This window comes from Centroberyx gerrardi, chromosome 12 (assembly GCF_048128805.1).
Source record: "Centroberyx gerrardi isolate f3 chromosome 12, fCenGer3.hap1.cur.20231027, whole genome shotgun sequence".
NCBI lineage: Eukaryota > Metazoa > Chordata > Actinopteri > Beryciformes > Berycidae > Centroberyx > Centroberyx gerrardi.
In genome coordinates, this window is record NC_136008.1 from 21,065,275 (window position 1) to 21,085,087 (window position 19,813).

Consider the following 19,813-nt stretch of genomic DNA (forward strand, 5'->3'; position numbering starts at 1 on the left):
CCCCATTTATGATTATTCATTTCAAGTTTAGTCATTTAGTCATTTCAAGTGTTCTCGTCCCACAGCCTTGGAAAAGTGAGAGGCCATAGCAGAAACCAGTGTTTTTACTGTTTCTGTATTACATCTATTAGCAGGTGTAGGCTGTAGGGAGGCTTTTTTTCCCTCCTGTTCTCTCATCCCAGTGACTGATGGAGTGTTTTCCCAGCCAGACACTCTCTGAACAGACACTGCTGTTGACAAAGCACTGGACAGGGAGAAGGAAGGTGATCCCACTGCCAAATCAAGACGGCATGGGTGGATAGTTACTTTCTTTTTCCGTAACGGCCTCCGTGTCTTCTCCACTATAACTCAGAGCTCTCATCGTGCTGAGGCCCGATTTAGATTTGGACGGACAACATCCTCTCAACAACTTTTACTGTCCATCCATCCATCTCTCTCTCTCAATCCTTCCCTCTCGGCCTCTATGTGTCTGTCTTTTTCTCTCTCTCTCTCACTGCTCAGAGACTACTGCATTTGTCACATCCTCAGGAGTCCGGAATATCACTTGTACGTTTTTCATCTTTGGGTGTGCCTCGGCTTGCCTAGGTTACAGCTCTGGATGCTTCTTTAGTTTAGATACAAAAGCAAATGCGGCCTCTTTGTCTCTTTGGTTTTTTACAGCTGGCAGAGAGGTGCATTGTGGGATTGTGGGGTTCCATTCAGAAGGTCATCAGGGAAAGACAACAGGCAGAATAGGGACCATGAACACAAACGGCCTCCGAGAGGAGCTTTGTCCAAGGCAATGCACACACACACAAATACACACATTGTCGGAAACACTCCCCCTATCTTTATTGGCTAAGGCCAAGTAGCAGAGCTTTCTGCACTGGAAAGATGTTCCTTTCTTTCTGCAGTTCCCGGACCACAACCACAAATACTCACTCTGTAGTTTATGGTCAGTGGATGTCCATAAATATGCATGTGTTCACAGCTCAGTCATTCTCAGATCTGTGTCAAGATTCTCTGATCTTTCTTGACTCTCATTTTGAAATGCCGTTCCGTAAGCCCTCGGAGATGAAATGCATACTGTCCTCATACATTATGCCCTCTCACATTTCATCCCAGATTAACATTAGTAAAAATAAACAGGAGACGAATTCTCTCTCATCAGCTCTCATTTGAAGCCTCCAGCTCTAATCCTTCCGTCTCCTTACTGTATGAGGTCACTTGCAGCATGTGAGCATGACTCTCATCCTCCTCGGAGCACTTCTTCCAAATCCACCTCTTTGAACTGTCGACATGGGCAGCTTGGTTCTGCCTGAACTGGTGTGACCTCTGCAGCAGTGAGGCACACCAAACCACACAAGAGGGCGCTGCGCTGGCGGCGGGGCCGGGCCACATCCATCCTCGCCTGTCGCCTGTCTCCCAGAGCCCCGACACAATGAAAAGTTTATGGATCCCTTCTTGGCTTCATTATTCGTCCTCCTCACATAGCCTCACAGTGCTTTAGTGCTTGCTCTCTGCTTGATAGAAAACACATTTCTCTCCTCAATGCTACTGCTGTGTTGGCTGAAAGTCAGGCAGTCAGTCTCTGCGTCAGGCATCACTGTCGTGCAGTATGGCAGAGGATGGATAAATACCGAGACAGACGCAGTGATGGCAATCTCTGATCAGGACGTTTAGTTTTATCATGGCTGAACCCGGTTCTCTTCTTATTGCCTCTCTTCCGCTCCTCAGCTTCTTCCTCCTACCACTGAAGATTTAAGCAGTTTAGCAGCCACTGTAACAAGTGGGAAACAGCTTTGGTGATTTGTACAATAAGAGTTCGAAGGAGGAATCTTTTCCATATGCTGTACGAGGTGGGGCTTGATGGAAAGACTGAGAGAAAGAAAGGGAAAGAGCGATAGAGAGAGAAAGTTCAATATAAAGCACACTGGAGGGGAGAAAAGAGACCAAGCAACAGTGAAAAAATGAATATCATGTGGAAGGATTTGAAACATACATTCCCCCCGTCACCTCTCCTTGTTGTTCATGTGATTGACAGGTCTGCAGGTGTTGGGGGTTTTGGGGCGGCTCGCTCTGTTTGCTTGGCCTGTCCCCAATTTCCTCCCTCACTAGCTCACTGAAACGTGAGCTCTGGTGTTTTTCTTACAGGTTCGAGTCGACCTCGCCCTCTCCTCCCATTGTTTCTGTATGACACTGGAGTTTGACTTAATAAAAGTTACACTGCTTTGATGACTCTGCTCTTAGAGATTTACAGCAGCTGAGGAGCATCATACACAGTGCTAGCCATTGCGGCAGGCCTCATTTATGGATTTATCCCACATTGTTTGCATCGGTAATGTACTATACACTGGAAAAAGACCAATTGTAGTTATTTAGCCTAGTATTGACTTGTTGGGTGAGATAATTTCACTTGATTCCAATGCATTTTCACCTGTTGCGAGAAATAAGGCGGATCCCACAATCCCTCCAACTGTGTCAGCATAGTCATTTTAAGTTGATTTGCATTGGAAGCAAGTGGCAAATTTTTTTTCCACTTGCTTTAAGGAACAAAGGATTTTAAGACTCAGTCCCCATTACTGTTTATCCTGCATCTGTCCTGCAGTAGCACTGCAGACAGAGTGTTATGCTGTAGAACCACATTGATATATTGTAAAACAAAATTCTAATTTCTCTCATCCAACTAGTTACCAGACCATTCTTTCTTTTTCAACTTCCTACAGCTGAAAGACATATTTTTTTCCCAAGCCATTCGTCTTGGGGATGGAGCAAAAGTGCAGCAGCTCTGCGAGCATCCAGTAAAATCTGGGATTTCTACATAAGCTCCATCTGTTGAAAGGCATGGGAATCTGGGACTCCTTCTCTCTGTTGCTGCTAAATCTAATTTACGGACTCATAAGGCTGTGCTTATTTTTGTTGTATGATGTTTTTGTAGGGCGTTATTGGCACAGGCTCCTGCTGTGTTGCTGTATTGAATATGTGTGATAGGTGGTCTGTGAGCATCTTGTAAAACAGAACACCGCTGCTTTACTGGGAGACTGGGTGGGCCCTGTATTCTTCTCCATCAAATTCAGGGTTTTTGTGGTTCTGCTCCTTTGCGGAGGTTTGACCTCCCTCTCTGAAACCCATTGTCAGGTGCTGTCGTAAAGTCGGGGAACAGGTGTCAGCTTGTCAAATGTCATTCTAATGAAAAAAGGTGCAAACCAAGCCTCTGCGGCTTAAAGTCAAGCCTGGAGTATTAGTTTTTATGAGAGAGAGACTTCATTTGATTCCTTTTCACATGGCATATTCCTAAAACTGAATTCTATGCATTATTATTATGTGCACAGACAAGCCATCATCCCAGCGTCTGTCTCTCTCCATTTATATTCTCCTCCTATGCTCCTTAGCGCAGCGGGAGAGTGCCCCCCTCAGGACTGAACCCTCATGACTTTTTTACCTTTCATCTGGCTATAGAAAGGTTTTGTCTGCATGTATGTGTGTGTGTGTGTATATGTTTCCATGTATGTGTGTGTGTGTGTGCAACATGTTGCCTGAATTGCCTCATCATTAATATCAGGATTTCGCTCATCATGTCTGTTCTAGTGTTGTCTCCAGTTTCTTTCATTTTAATTCTGTCCGATTGACTGCAGCTCTGTGTTGACAGGTATGGGATGGACTGTCTCATTCAGTTTGAGGACTTTGCCAACGTCAACGCTTTCCGCCTGCTGAGCAAATACCGCAACAAGTACTGCACATTCAATGATGACATCCAAGGTAAAAATATACTCACGTACTCACACACACAAGTACACACGCCATACCTGCCAATTATCATGTTTTACCTGTGGGACTGTCATTTTTTTTTGCTTTGCTGCCGTCGCACAGCCGTGAAATGAAAATCTCACATTTTGCCACACTATCATCTAAATTTCCTACTGAGTGTGATTGTACTGCTGAAGGGTGCAGAGGGCCCTCCCTAGCTTCTGGGGTGGGGTATGGGGGTGGGGGTGGGGAAGGGTAACACAGGTTTCAACAGGTGTTCCATCACCCATCTTCCATCACACACACACACAAACACACACACAAGCACACACACTCCCACTTCTGTCTATCTACTCTTGTGCTTAACTAACCAATCAATACTTCCATCTCCATCCATTCCTCTGAACTCTGGTTTGCTTGTTACAGTAATGAAACCACAGGATCACTCACGTCTTGGTAGTCTGTGTGAAATGTAAATAATATTAGCCTGAAATTAAGCCTACGTACAGAAGCAACTTGGACTGATTTCACATTTTCATCACCCATCAAGGAGAAAGGAGCACTGTTACAATGATGATTTGGCAGTAGAGGAACAGCTCACATTTAAAACTCAGTTTGTTATGTTTGATTTGATTCCCTCACTGTAAATAATATACAAGTCTACTAAGAACAAACTTCATTAATAACATATTTGCCTGCCAAATATCACCTTAAATGTCACCAGAAGATATTGGCTTTTCTGCCTTTGCTATTTCCAAGTAGTTTTCAGAAGGTTCTGCTCCACCAGGGCTATAGGCTATGGGCTGTAACATTAATACAATACATCCTATGAGGAATGTCAATAAAGTTAGATTAAAATTGGACTGAAGTATTGATGTGGCTCTGGATTCTCCCTCAGGCACAGCTGCAGTGGCGGTAGCTGGACTCCTGGCTGCCCTTCGCATCACCAAGAGCAAAATGTGCGACCATACCATCTTGTTCCAAGGTGCAGGGGAGGTAGGTGTAAAACACGGCACTCTCAATACCTGTTATGTGTCAGGAGGGGGATATTTAAGAATCATCTAGACCAGTGTTTCTCAACCCAGTCCTCTTGGCTCACCTGTCTTGTCCTGCTCACCTGTGCGTTCACATGAAAGAGGTGGGGTTTGTAACAAATAGCCAATCATATGCAACATGGACAAACCCAGAGCAGCGTATTTAATATGAGATAAGATGAAACTATTGATCTCTGAGGGGAAATTAGACAAAAGTAATATGATTCAGTGGGGAAAAGGAAGTAGACTATAAATACACAACTAGAATATAAAAAGAGGCAATAAAACCAGTAGAAAATACTCAAACAATAAAAGCCATAGACTATAAATAATTGTGGGATTATATAAATATATGCTGCCGACAATTTCTACACATTAAATAGACTGTAAAAGTGGGACATGGACATGGATAACATTTGTGTTCTTCTCTCAAGAAGAACAAACTATTATAATGAATACATATGAGCAATACAAAACATAACAGTGAAAAGTAACAGTGTTGCTGTTGCCAAGGCTAGGGAGGATTACTGGGGGAAAATTTGCAAATACTGTAAATGCGTGAGAAAAAAAGGCTTATCTCTGCCCCTCATTAACACACAGTGGTCATTCTTCTCACTGACACAATTTTATGTTGCCTCATTGGGGCTTTGAAAAGATTTCTTATTCACAAAGTCGCCTCATGTTCCCCAGGGCTGCGGTGATTGAATATGAGTGCAATCTATTGCATTAATCACTCTGGAATCCTATGAGAGAATTTCACCTGCTATTTGTTAGATGCCCATTTGCCCACCAGAGTGGGATGTGCCTGGATATGCTACAAACATTTATTATATCTCTGATCTAATAAATATTATATATCTGATAAGCCTATAATAAATCATCATGGAAAGCAAAGGGGTTCTGCTCGTTTTTAAGCACTGTTGCCCTGCGTACAGCTCTTCTTACTATCAATTCAATAGTTTCCCCATTTTCAGTTTTTTTTTCTTATTACTTGTCACTTTCATTTGAAAGCAATGTTTTTGTTCATATGGTATTCATAGGAATGGTGACTCCATGTTTCCATAGATCTGATTGATTTGTGCGAGGTGGGCCTTTTATTCGTTCTGATCCGATAACCTGAACTGCAGCAGGTTAGCTGTGCAGCATAGGTTACCATGGTGATCTACCCCGGTTAAAAGTGAGCCACCGTTGTGAGAAAAAGCCAGAGTTAAGCCCAAAGTTACACACTTATCTCGCTTCTTGAGACAGGCCTAGATCTTTTGTTGTGATTTGAAAGGCAGAATGATTCTACATGAAGGGAGCAAACAATCCACCTCAACTGGACAGTTTGCTCCGTTGCGAAGAAGAAATTGTAGGAAATTGTACCTCATTGTACATCATCATTGCAAAATATGGCCAATCAAGACCTTGATTCACTCTGCCGGGGCTTGTTTTGTGATAATGACCGTACATTATTGTGCTGGATTGTGCTGTGACACCAAGAGAGAGGTTTTTTGTTTACTGTGCACTCATGTAAGGTGGAATGGCATCAAAGTTCAGTTGAATAGAATCAACACTAGAAGCACTCTCACTCTGAGAAGCCTGATTAATATCAACCCATGTCCTTGGAGCAACAAGTTTAATTGTGCACTTTGTAGGAATTAAGGACGTACTGTGCCATGAATTAGCTTTTCTCATGGCTGTACCCAGTTAGAAAGGCTTTATTAAACCTTACCCAGCACTGAAGTTAGTTTAGCAAATATGTCCAGTGCCATAACAATGTTCCAAATGAATATTCTAATGTAATAATCTTGATGTTATATGAAATGAAGAACAGTAAATCATCAATAATTTGTGAAAACCCTTTTTTCCAAAAATGATGAGAGACAAATACACACATATATACTATAGCCCCCAAACACATACACACTTCCCTATGCTACCCCCCTTCGACCACCACACATACACACCACCACCACCACAAACACACACACACCCACACACTTCCAGCTCAAATTGGTGGTACCACAAATACACACTGCCCTCAAAACACACATCGTGTCACACAGACACACATGTATGTACACACACACATACAGTATGAACACACTCAGGGTTTCCCACACATAGAAAACTTTGTCACAATATCAGCACTGACCGCCACAATCGCTCTCTCTCTCTCTGTCGCTCACGCTCTCTCTGTCTCTCGCTCTCTCTCTCTCTGTGTCGCTCGGTCTCTATGAGCATGAGGGATATTTTTTTCCATGCCAATAAGACGGCCGGCTGAATTCCCGAAAAGAAGAACAGTTAACGTTACTCGGAATTCAGATGGGTTTCTGAGATTAGCGCCCGGTCTAGCTGCTAGTCAGTATATACCGATAACGTTAATAATACTTTTTGACTCTGAATGTATTCTCCCTCAATCCAGATTAATATTGAAAAATATTTTCAAAGAAGGAAAAGGACTCGTCCTGAGGAGGAGCAGGACAGTCTGGACCAGAGGAGCTGCTGAGCAGTAAAACAGAGCAGATAATAATGTCAAAGGCTGTAATTTAACGATGTAAAGATACAGGAGAAACTGACAGCACAGAGAGATGCAGCAGGGCAGAGGGGCAGAAAAGCAGATTTCTCTGTAAAAGGGGTCTCATTTCTATTCTTCCGTACCTTGTAGACAAAAGCAAGCAACAGACAGAACAGTGTAGCACTGTTTATATTTTTAAGTTATGTTATCTTTGACACAAAGCTCTTGAAAGGGAGCACTTAAGATCCATAGAGGTTAGTTATTTTTTTGACAAATGGAACTATTTAAAGTGGAGTACATTAGATAATTTTTTTGTCATCCAGGTAATGGGATCCTTTATTGATAATAGCCTATATATCGACAATATAAGAGAATACAAGAATAAGAAGGCACTAACACACACACACACACACACACACACACACACACACACCCGGGCCAACCCACCTACCACCACAACTAGATTTGAATTCTGTGGGACACACTGACACTCCTGCAGCTCATTCCAAGTGGCATGTACAGAATGCTGCTTAAATCAGACGTTCTTCTGCAGTATTTACTTTGTGTGGAAGAGAATGATTTCTACTTATAATTCGATTACTTTTTCCATCACAGAAGGTTTTTTCTCTTTCTCTTCAATTAATTCAGCATGATGTATAATACAATTCTCTTATATGTATAATTACAGTGCAGTCACATCACTGCGGGCTTCGATGTGCTTTTCACACTGACAAAAGAAAGAAGTCCAACATGAAATTTACTTAGCCTTACCTGGAAAGGGACCACTTGCCAATTTTAAAAAGTAATGTGTTATATTGCTCAGTTACCTAGGGAACCAAGGGGAATAGCCTTGAAAACTAGCCATTAGATGTTCATCTTATTGCACATAAATGTTACACAGGTGAAGTAGATATGGAGTCGTAATGAAATAGCATCACTCTTACAGCTCCTCTCTCCCTCCTCTATTATCCCTCCTGTTTTTCGTCCACTCAGGCAGCCATGGGGATCGCTGAACTGATCACCATGGCCATGGAGAAGGAGGGACTTGCTAAAGAAGCCTGTATGAAAAAGATCTGGATGGTTGACTCCAAGGGTCTCATCGTCAAGGTATGTTACATCACACATACAGTATTTACTTTATATAGGCACATGCACAGACAGATGCACACATGCACGCACAAACACACAAATCTAATCAGACGGACTGAATGTAACTCTCAAATGAGTCCCTGTCAAGCCAGGCAGTGTCTGGGATCGACGTATCGGTGAATACAGCAGTCCAACCCAGAGATTATATAGCAGCAGTTATCAACCAAATGGAAATGAGATGAGAGAATGAAACTCAATTCAGCCAAATACAGTCATACAGATCCAGATTAAAGCATGTTTGTGCTTGCCTGAGGTTATTTGTATTTGCTACCCTTTCTTATCCAAATATATTAAGCATTAACTGACTTTCCTGAACAGCCAATTATTTAATGCACTGTGGGCTGTTGTGTTTTCTCAGAGGGTGCTGCCAGTGGCAGCTGATTTTAATTTAACGAGGTTGATGGTAGAGAGATAACGTTTTCTTTCTTCTCACCTTAAGCCTTAAATCTGTTAGTTTTGTTAACATGGAGGATGCCTTCCTCTCTAAAATCTCAAGGTTGACTTTATTTTATAAGGTTGACTTTATTTTACAATTTTAAATTAATCTGCACTCACCTGGTGTACTCAGGTTCACCCACATACTCATCAATGCACACCTCAACACCCCCTGACACACCTCCTCATCCTCCTTTGGGACGTGTCAAGAAAGAGATTGAGAACTATTATTCTAAAGGCCTGGCTTTAAGGAGCTTACACTATTTTTCCTCCTTCAAATCTTTTGGGGTTTTTTGTATTGACACAGACAGCATGAGTTTCTTCCAAGAGCGAACCATCACAATCTGATCTTTGTGATAATTGTAACTAAGGCAAGAAATTCCTCCTTTTGGAACTTGGTGAAAATCTATCAAATGGATTGTATCGCAGGTACTATCTGGAAATCCTCTGTGTGGATTTGAAGGTTGGATAAAACGATAAACACACGTGTGTGTTTGTAACCATGTGTCATTCTAAATGTCATACTGGCCAAGCCACACTGTACAACATTGAGAAATAAGTGCCAACACGTATTTGCCTGTGGCTGATCCATCAGGTTTTGCCAAAGATATTGTTACTCTGTATAACATTGGATTTGCAATGCTGTGTCATTAAATCTTTAAAAAAGTTGTTTAACTGTTTTGCAGTGCCGAGAATGCAATGCGTTTACTTCTACAGAAAAGATAGCGATTTCACAAACCATCTATCAAGTTAAAAAAAACAACAGGGCGTCCCGGTGGCTTAACCGGTCGAGTGCGTACCATTATGGTGAAGTCTTAATCACAACAGCATGGGTTTGAATCCAGCCTGTGCTCCATGTCATCCCCTCTCTCTGCCCTGTCCCTCCTGTGTCCCTCTACTGTGGCTGTCTAATAAAGGAGAAATGCCAAAAAAAAATCCTCAACAAAACTACAAAAACAGCCTTGTGCTATAGTGTAGGAGACAATGGATGCATCAGATTCCACCTGTAATATGCTGCAGAAGCATAGAAACTGCACTGTGCATGTACATGGCACGTAAGTTAGCTGGAAGAGGACGGCCAGAAAGTTTCTTCCTTGTCAGTACTTAAAGGAAAAATCCACCCAAAACACTTCAACAGTGTTAAAAGAACAGCTATGGTGCCTTGCATTTCTTGGTCCGTTTTATTGATTGGTGGTGTATTTTTCCTGTTCTTATGGATGACTGGCCAAACGTAGACGTGACGTCGTCTTGAGACATTTCCAGCACAGCTACAATGGAGTTTGATAGCAGAAAATTGTTCAGCAATCTAAAACATCAGCAGTAAACTTTTTTTTAAAATGTTTTGGTGTCAGTCTCTCAGAATCAAAGAGCAAGAGCTTCTTTCTAGAGCCGCCGTTTTTTTGCACCGACATTCAACAATCAGACAGGGAGAAATGTAAGAGTAAGAGATACCGATTTATCCATCGACTGTAACCTCAATAGACCAGAATGCAATGCAGCCACAAGACATATTGTGTTTTGAGTAATATAAAAATAATAAATAACGCCTGGAATACCTTGAACATCACAAATTGATTATATACCAGTGTAAGAGTATTTGAGAGTGGATTTGTCCTAGGTAGTTTCACTTCAGAGCTACATCCACAATCAATAGATACATTTCCCTGTTATGTCTATATTTGCTGGAAGACAGTCTACAGATGTCATATTGATGAACCCATGTCAAAGATAATTTTCTGTCCAACTGATGCTAAAAAAGGACTGATGTTAATTTACATACAGTCCAAATTTGACAGTACACAAACAGGAAACAATCATGTTAATAAATGTCATTTTTTGCATCAATTGACTTCTTTTAGAATTCTTTCTTTTTTATCAGTGTGTGAGTTCTTGTTTGTTTCTTATTGTTTCTGATTTTTGAACCCACACACCTAAGATAAACCTCCTAAATTACAGGACTTTTCCGTAGAGCACAGACCTCTCTCACTTGTTCTATGAATGATAGAAAGGCCCAGATTCAATCAAAGCTGAAGCACACAATTGTGCGCTTGCAATTGGTGATGAGGGGGCTGTTTGCTTGCACAGTGGTCTTTTTGAGGGCTTGTTTGTGCCATAACTTGATTTGCATAAATGTCTTAGAGAATAAAACTCTAGCTCAAGCAACTGAGGTGCAAAACAATGCACAGATTCCCCTGGAAACGCAATCTTACTGAATCTGAATTCCTCTACTCCTCATCCTCCTTTTCTGCTTTTTCCTCATCCACTTCTGCCTTCTCCCTCTGTCCCCCCCCCCCAATTCTTTAGGGTCGAGACCACCTGACCCATGAGAAGGAGAGGTTTGCTCATGAGCATCCACAGATGAGGAAACTGGAGGATGTGGTGCAGGAGCTCAAACCTACAGCTATCATTGGTAAAACATTTTGCATGCAGAACACATCATCTTTGCTAGTACTGCATTGCTTGTTGAATGGATTTTTCATCTTGATCAGACTGGACCGGTGGAAAGGGAACGGTGACAAGGAAAAATGCCCTAGGAATATGATTATCAAGTAAATATGGTCCATCTGTAATTGAAAAAGACATTACTGGAATGAGATTCAACTGTAAACGTACAGGAACGCTCTAAGGTACAATTTGGGCTCCTGGAAAAGATTTTGCCAATCCATCCCCAGAAATGTTAATTCTGACCTTAGAGTTGAAAGACTAAAAATTAATTTTAACAGTCATGTTGATTAAATCTGTTCTGTGCACTTGGTTGACATAAACGTTCCTCAGAGGCAATCTTAAATTGAATCTATATTGATGTGTCTCTATCTTAGGCGTGGCGGCCATTGCTGGAGCCTTCACAGAGCAGATCATCAAGGACATGGCTTCCTTCAATGAACGGCCAATAATTTTTGCCCTCAGCAACCCAACCAGCAAAGCTGAATGCACTGCGGAGCAGTGTTACACACTGACAGAGGTACTTACTGAGGATAGTCCTTTTACGCCACAGGACTTGGCTATGCTTGCATGCTTCATCAGTATACTTTACAATCAGTGGATTTTGTTTGACTCGTAAATTGTTTTTCATAATTAAAGAAATAATCTGTGAGATTGCTTATTAGTGCTTATTACTGTGGTGTTTTTCACTGCACTTCCCAGAGATCACCTGTCAATCAAACCTTAAATATTTTTCTTTGGATTATCTGTTAATGAAGATTGAGTTTCTGTAGGTGGCGCTATTTTCTTTGTCTGTTCAGCCATGGTGCTCAAAGCTCAGCTATCGCTGCTCACGTTAACTACCCCGGTTCTTCTTCTGCTGATTCCAAACAAACTGGAAACGTAAAGCGTATCACTTCCTGTGCTCTTTTCTCGGATAAGACCTCCCAGACACCTGGTGTTTAGAACAGCAAATGAAAAAGCTTTCATGAATTGGCTATAAGTTGATCACTATTGTGTTATATCAATCTGTGATAGAGAGGACATTTGTTTAAATGAAAATGTTGCAGATTATTACTCTAAATTAATGCAAGTATCAGCCTAACTGCCTTAGAATTTTAGCAGGATAAATTAGAAACTGTAGAGAGAGAGAGAATAGTGTTTGTTAACAGCACAGGACGTGTTCTCTTCCTCATTTCTAATGAAAAATGGGTGAACAATACTTTGTATAACACAATACTGCACACCTGTGTGCTGCAGGGGCGGGGCATCTTTGCCAGTGGCAGTCCGTTTGACCCCGTGACCTTGCCCGATGGGAGGAAGCTCCACCCCGGCCAGGGAAACAACGCCTACATCTTCCCCGGTGTGGGCCTGGGCGTCACCGCCTGCGCCATCCGCCATGTTACTGATGAAATCTTCCTCACCACAGCAGAGGTAATACACTCACACATACACACACACACACACACACACACACACATACATTCATTTACACTTGCTCATAAAGCACACACACACTTTCTCTAACTTTCACTGTGCAGTATACCTGTCCTGGTTGCTAATATTGTATTTATGTATTTTGTTTTGTTTATATGTTGTTAACTTCTATGTTTTTTGCCTGAGGACCCCCACGAAAACGAGATGGTTCATCTCAAGGGGTTGATCCTCTAATTAAATTTTGAAATAAATAATTGGCCTATTGTCTTGTGTGCTCTCTGTCTTTATCTCTCTCTCTAAAATATTTTTCTCCAGTGCTTTCCTGTCTTCCCTCTTACTATAGGATTAAGGTTGGATTTATTTTTGTATCGAAGTAGCTTTAAAAGCCTACTGATGTTGTCAGTGTATGATTTCAAAATGCTGAAATGGAACACGGAAATCTTGATAACATGCAATTCTGAATAGTGATAAGCCAGTTTTGCTTGAGGTTAAGTGAAGTATAATAGCCAAAATACTGTGTGAACTTTCCCAAACTGAATAAATTCCGCACATACGGCACACAATTTGTAAACCCATTTATTCAAGCAGTTTTTCACTTAAGATTATGACTCAAAAACCAAATAGAATAAAGGCTTTTAAACACTATCTTTAGAATTACAGCCTCATATCAAGCCATTGATCATATGCCAGTTTTTGCTTGAATGCAATGTTCAAATCCTTTTCATTATGTGAAATGGTGATCATGTACTTTATTTGACTTCCTATCATGGCAGTGGAGGAGATTGAATTTGGCAATTAGCAAATAGCAAACAGCAATAACAAGACTAAAATTCTCTGTACTTGATACAAAATTCTCTGTACTTGATACAAAATTCTCTGTACTTGATACAAATTTTCTTTCCACATCATATGAGCGATCCTTCATCCTCTCTCCCCACTTCAAGCAGCACCCGGGCCCTGCCAGGCCACGGCGCAATGAAAACTAATGAATGCCCTCCAGCCATTCAGAGCAGAGTATTCGTGGCATGGTATAACTGGGTATAAAAACAACAACATAACACCCAAAATTCAGCAGATAGTACATGAAAGCATTTGTTACATGGCTTCTGATCCCTGAGGGTAATAAAGCTATACTCTGTATATATTAGCACTCCCTCACTCCATTTCCATCCTCTTCTGTCTCCTTTCTCCCTCAGGGCTCAACTTAGTCTAACTCTTCTTGTCTAAAACGTCAACGCTGCACTCTGTCATCCGGTCGCCGCCTGTTTCCCTTTCTGCCTGGAACAGCATGAAAAATTGTGCTGGGAAAAAAAAAAATTGACACTTGACTTCTGAATTAACTCAGAGGTATTTGCTTGACAGAAACACCCAAAACAAGTGAAGAGCACATTTGTTGAAACTAATAATACTGTATGATCTCTGAGATGACAAACAGTCAAAAGTCAAAACCCAACTTTTCCTAGTTCGTTCTGCTTTTTCACCCTGAGGGTTTACGTGAGTCAAACATGGAGTAGAATCTCTAGACTCCACTGCTCTTCAGCATTCAAATCATCCCACCACTCTCTCCCTGTATCTCCACACATCGCTCTCTCTCGCTCCCTAAAGTCCTTGGCATCAATTACCATTTCATCCCCTTTTATCACTCTATTTTTTCCCTTTTTGACTTCATCTCTCTGCCCGATTGCTAATCTGTGTTTGCATGTTTGTGCGTCCTCCCTCTCTCTTGCCCTTCCCTCAGTCCTTCTCACAGCTCACATACTAGTCCTGTGAGGCCACGTCTGACAGTTGAACATTGGACCAACTAAGCCGTTAATCTTCCTTGACGTGTGAACAGACCTGTCTGTGTGATTTGATCGAATAAGAGACACACTTGAGCTTATAGAGGACATTGATCTCACAAAGATTAGCAAGTGGAGGTAGTGCTGGAAACCTCAAATGACTGAAATGATGTATAGAGGCTTTTTCTGTCTTGTGTCGGCTTCAGTTTAGGTTTGAAACTTCTTCCAGCCTGGTAATATTAATATCATCATTAGGCTATAGTTTCACTATGTAAAATTAAACTAGTAGGTTCACATTTTGTAGTAGCTTGGTAGCAATTAACTAAATTTAGATTTGGGTAGAGTTTTAGTACTTTTCAGTACTTTTTTGTCATTTTCAGTTATAGTTAACTACTGCAACTAGCAACTATTATTGGCTGTTAAACAAATTTTCAAGTCTTGAGTCGACCTCCTTATGTATTTACATTAATTCTACTTTTTTATGTGAAATATCCAAACTGGGTTGTTTGGTTTGTTTGTAGGTCAAAACCAAGCAGGAGTGATACACATCACTCCTACTTGCTTTGGACTTGTTTCTGGCAGGCAGCTGGCAGAGGGAGGGCATTATAAATAAATGAACATTCCTTTCACTTTATTTTTATTTTTTGTTGACATCCTGATCAGTGGTATGTCTTGCCATCATGTGATGTTGGAATATATGACTGCAAATGTAGATAGGATCTTTTTTTTTTGTTTTTACAAAGTAGTTTGAACTACTTTTTCTAAGTAACCTCCAAGTGTGAAGTAACTGGTAGCTTGTAAAACTATACTTTCAAAGTAGCTTCCCCAGCAGTGCCATTTCACATGAATTTGTATTCTGTGGACTCACAGCACTTATACCTGTCAGGAGATAGTGGCACGGTGCCGCAGTAAGACTAGTGCTTATCTACAGGTCCACTTTACAATCTCCCTGTGCTTGTACCCAGCTCAGACTGCCTACAGGGTAATATGGCTCCAACCCATTTAACACACCATCAGAGACCCTGTCCAGGCTAACCTTTTGCATTCAGATAGGATTTCATCCAGCCAGTCTGGTTACATCACCCGACCCTGCAGATATGAGAAATGGTTAACACTTTCCTTCATTAAGTTGAGTTGCAGTTGCAATTTGGTGACAGAGTAAATTAAGTTGGAGATGCGTCCTGGGATAAAAACACTTACACATGCAAAGAAAGACAGAGAGCAGACAGACATAACTGAGATATTGAGCATGGGGATATGCGTATTTTCCACAAAATGAAGCATACTGTTAGACAGAGGCTACTTTGGGTTTAGCTTAGCTTCAACTATTAGCAATTATTCAGTCAAATCATATTAGAGCTGATTAGAAAAGTGAACATGAATACCACTAACAACTGTAGTTCTTTTATTAGTGAAGCTGTTCACTGTTGACCAAGCAGGGAGTACCTGCAGAGATCATAAGACTATTTCAAAGCTTGTCTTGCAGGGAAATGGTTGCCCACCACTGCGGTTACAAGCTATTGCACAAGTCCTATCAGCTTTTGTAGATTATGTTCATTCCCTGAGGACTTGCAAAGCATGTAATACTCATTAGTTTCACTATTTACAAGGTATTCAAGCTGTGTCAGTCTTTGTGGATGTCCCCGATAAGAAAATGTAATGTGAAGATGTGGGCTATGTGTTGAAGAAAGCACGTAAAATGAAGGCATGGCAACCATAAAATGACATGCATCAGAAAATGGCTTGAGATTTGTGGAGGTTTTTCATTTGAAAAGACGAGGCTTTCAGATCTCAAAACCTGGCACACAATGGGCTGCACAAAGCCACACTAAGGCCAGAAAAAAGAATGCTGCAGAGAAAAGGCGGGATGGATGGACCATGCAGGGAAAGGAGCTCAGAGACAGAGAACAAGAATGGAGAGAGCATCTGGTGTGAATATCGCCGTTTAGCATGTGCCGAATGTTGGTGAATGACGAGACCTTGCTGAAGAGAAGGATTTTCAGTGCTCTATTTGCTGAGTGCACCTATTTGTTCATCCTGCTTCCCCGTCTGCAGTCAACATATTCATATCTGTGTTTGCAATATGTGTGAAGTTCCTCTCTCGTTCTCTCTCTCTCTCCCTCCCTCTCTCTCTTCCCCACCCTCTTTCAATTCAATTCGATTCAATTCAATTCAATTCAATTCAAAAATGCTTTATTGGCATGAATGACAATGTCAGTGTTGCCAAAGCAATGAAATGTATAAAACAATGTCATATGAGCAACAACAACAACAATTCTGATTAAAATAATTACATATCCAGCAGAGAATGTGTTTATACAGAATTAAATAAATAAGAAAAAACACAAACAATATGTGAATAACTTATGAAATTAAAATCAGGAAACTTAATCTCTCTGTCTCTCTATCTTCCTCTCTCTCTCTCTCTCTCTCTGTCTCTCTTAGTAGATTTGCGTGTGTGTACGTCCCGATTTTGCCAAGTCAACTCAACATTTTATGTCATAGTGGAGCCAACTCTTTCAGCCAATCAGAGCAGTTCTGTAGTTATTACATCATCACCATGTACAATGGCATTTTCCACATTGAATAACTAAATCAACCAGGACTCAGTTAGCTTAGCTGCTTCATTGCGTTGGCTAAGTAGGCTGTTATCTTCTTGTGTGTTCTTGTGTCCTTCATAACATGTTTGACATAATATATCTAATAAAGTACAAGTCCAAAACAAATAAACGCAAGGACGTTTGTATGACCTGAGCTGTGTGTGTGCTGTTTAACAGGCCATTGCTGACCTGGTGACAGAGAAGGACCTGGCAGAGGGACGACTGTATCCTCCGCTCAACTCCATCAGAGGCGTCTCCTTCAAACTGGCGGTCAAGGTAAGAGCCTCGGACACACACAATGAATGGCAGATGTACTTCCTCACGGTGTCAGTTTGTGTCCATTTGGGCGGAGAGTTGTGTTTCTGAATTGATTCCCCTACAAAGGTTGAATCATGTGAAATCAGAACTGCAAAACCTTTAAGTGCAAACTTGTGCATTGCAGATCATGGAGTACGCCTACGAGCACAACATGGCGACACTCAAGCCAGAGCCGGCCGACAAAGAGGCGTATGTGCGCTCGCTCATCTACAGCACTGACTATGACATGTTTTCTGTGGACGCGTACCGCTGGCCAGAGGACACCATGACCGTCCAGTCATGCAAACTGTAATATAAAGGACGGAGGGACAAAGGGAGCCACACTCTGGCACCCGAGGGACAAGGCAACTACTGAGGTGCAATATCATCACCAGCAGTGATGTTGGGGTTTGAAAGAGGCTGCGTGTAGAATTTTCTCATTAATATATTGCTGTTAAATTAATTGTGACGACACATTTTGATAATAACAAAAGACTGGACTGACACTGTTTCTGATAGCGATCTGTTTCATGCTTTCATTTGGTCCTATCTAGGAGTTCTCGGGCTTGATTCCTTGAAAATAGCCCTCAAATAGAGAAAAGAGTGCTAGTAGAATACAGAAAGGAGGGAACCTAAAGAAATATGTTGATAGAAAGCAGCTCGCAGAGGCTATAGTATGTAGCATTGATGGTTGTTATCACATTATATTTTACAATGATATATTTAGAGAAAATCCTTCACGGGTTACCTTTAATTGTACTGTAAAAGGGACATACTTTATGATTGTGTCAGCTACAATTCAAAAACACATTGTCAAATAAAAAAAGTTTTGATTAATGTTTACCTTGCGTGTTTGGTTAGTACATCTGTCTGACTCAGTCTTTGTAGCCTGCAGGGTTTGTACTTGTGGTGTGTATGTGAGGTGGCAAAGGGAAAAGATACAGTGAGTGTTAGACTCAAATATAACAGGGACTTTATAATAAAGATATGGCAAGCTCTTTAAATAGCTCCTAAATTGTGTGCTATTATAAGAGTGACTCACACAGAAATCCTATTAACTAATGTTCCTCTCATTGATCCACATGGTTGGTGTCTCACTGTTAGTCACCCATGAGACAGAACATATTGCAAATAACGTTTTTGTCCCAGTGACACCATTCGCCTTGATAGGTCTGACATTATTAGAAACCTCCAACCTCCAACAGTTTTTTCATCATTAGGGCTTTTCAAGTCAAGTGTTGTCTTTAAGATGAAAACTGCTAACTGATTTTGGGATCAGACAACTTTAAATTTTGAGATTTTTTTTGACACACTTGTCCAGAGCGACTTAAGAGTGCAACAGTAGAATAAGCTTCAATTCCTCAATCATCAACATTACAAGCAACCAAAAAACAAGAGTGCAATGGTAGGTGTCTTAGTGCCCTTATAATATTCCTGCAACCATAGAACGATCATGTAAGAGCGAAGAGCTAGGAAAAGAAATGAATCAGAGCTAAGGAGAGAGAAGGAATTTTATAATAGCACTTAGTACTATTACTTCTGCTGGGTTGCTTTGACCTCAGTGTTTTATAAGAAGTGGCCATGACATCGGTAATGGGACATTGGCAATAAGAGCAGATATCAATGGCAGGCAGGTTTATGACAGCAAAAAGAGAAAATCCAAGGATATCTCGGGTGTTGCATGTTGTTAACAAGTGATGTGGCGCGTTTTTATCTCCTGCAAATCTTGTGAGAGGCATTCCATCCTCTCTCTGAGATGCTGAGAGCTTCATCCGTGCCTATTCCCATCTCTTTATCTCCCCTTTAAAGTGCTCTATCAAGCTACTGTTGCTCTTGATTATCACTACTTTTCAATGATGCGTAAATCAAGCAATTCATTTGATTTGATCTGTTTCTCTCTTTCTATCTATCTCTCTTTCTCTCTCTGTGATGATTTTCTGCATCTTGAGCTGGACTGAATATTTAATAGCATTGCTCACTGTCTGCTGTGGTATTTTCTATTCACATGCAGTTCAGATGGCGATTGAAATGGCAATCGTGTTCTACAATTTTGATCATTTCTGAACCGTATTTGTTCCACTCCCATACCTCTCATAACTTCAAGTACACTCTTCATCCAGCAGAAACAGCATCCAACTTTATAACACTGGCAGAACTCTCAAGTCAAAAGTGATCATTGCAAATAAAGCAGTCGTGTGTTCTACAATTGAGGAGAGATTATGAATTGTTTGAAATATGAACACACAGTGACAGTTCAAATAGAACTTAATTGGCCCTGTCAATCTTTGTTTCCTCTGTTAAACAAGCCCTCTCTATCTATTTAACACTGTGTTCTGTATGTCTTCCAATGTGTGCACATCACAGCTGACAGGTAACAGTGAACTCACAGTGTACAGATGCAGCCATTGATGGAACCACACGTTTTTTTTTACTGCA

At 41.1% G+C, this 19,813-nt stretch overlaps 1 protein-coding gene across 1 annotated transcript in view; it reads left to right on the forward strand.

The window, feature by feature from the left end:
• Positions 1 to 18,182, forward strand: part of me1 (malic enzyme 1, NADP(+)-dependent, cytosolic) — an 85,837-nt gene extending 67,655 nt beyond the window's left edge. The window contains exons 7-14 of the mRNA XM_071902407.2: positions 3,629 to 3,738; positions 4,625 to 4,722; positions 8,254 to 8,367; positions 11,149 to 11,254; positions 11,664 to 11,806; positions 12,526 to 12,699; positions 17,258 to 17,356; positions 17,523 to 18,182. Of these exons, the coding sequence (XP_071758508.1) occupies positions 3,629 to 3,738; positions 4,625 to 4,722; positions 8,254 to 8,367; positions 11,149 to 11,254; positions 11,664 to 11,806; positions 12,526 to 12,699; positions 17,258 to 17,356; positions 17,523 to 17,690 (1,012 nt within the window). The 3' untranslated portion in view covers positions 17,691 to 18,182. The remainder of the gene's footprint in view (positions 1 to 3,628; positions 3,739 to 4,624; positions 4,723 to 8,253; positions 8,368 to 11,148; positions 11,255 to 11,663; positions 11,807 to 12,525; positions 12,700 to 17,257; positions 17,357 to 17,522) is intronic.
• Positions 18,183 to 19,813: the final 1,631 nt, after the last annotated feature.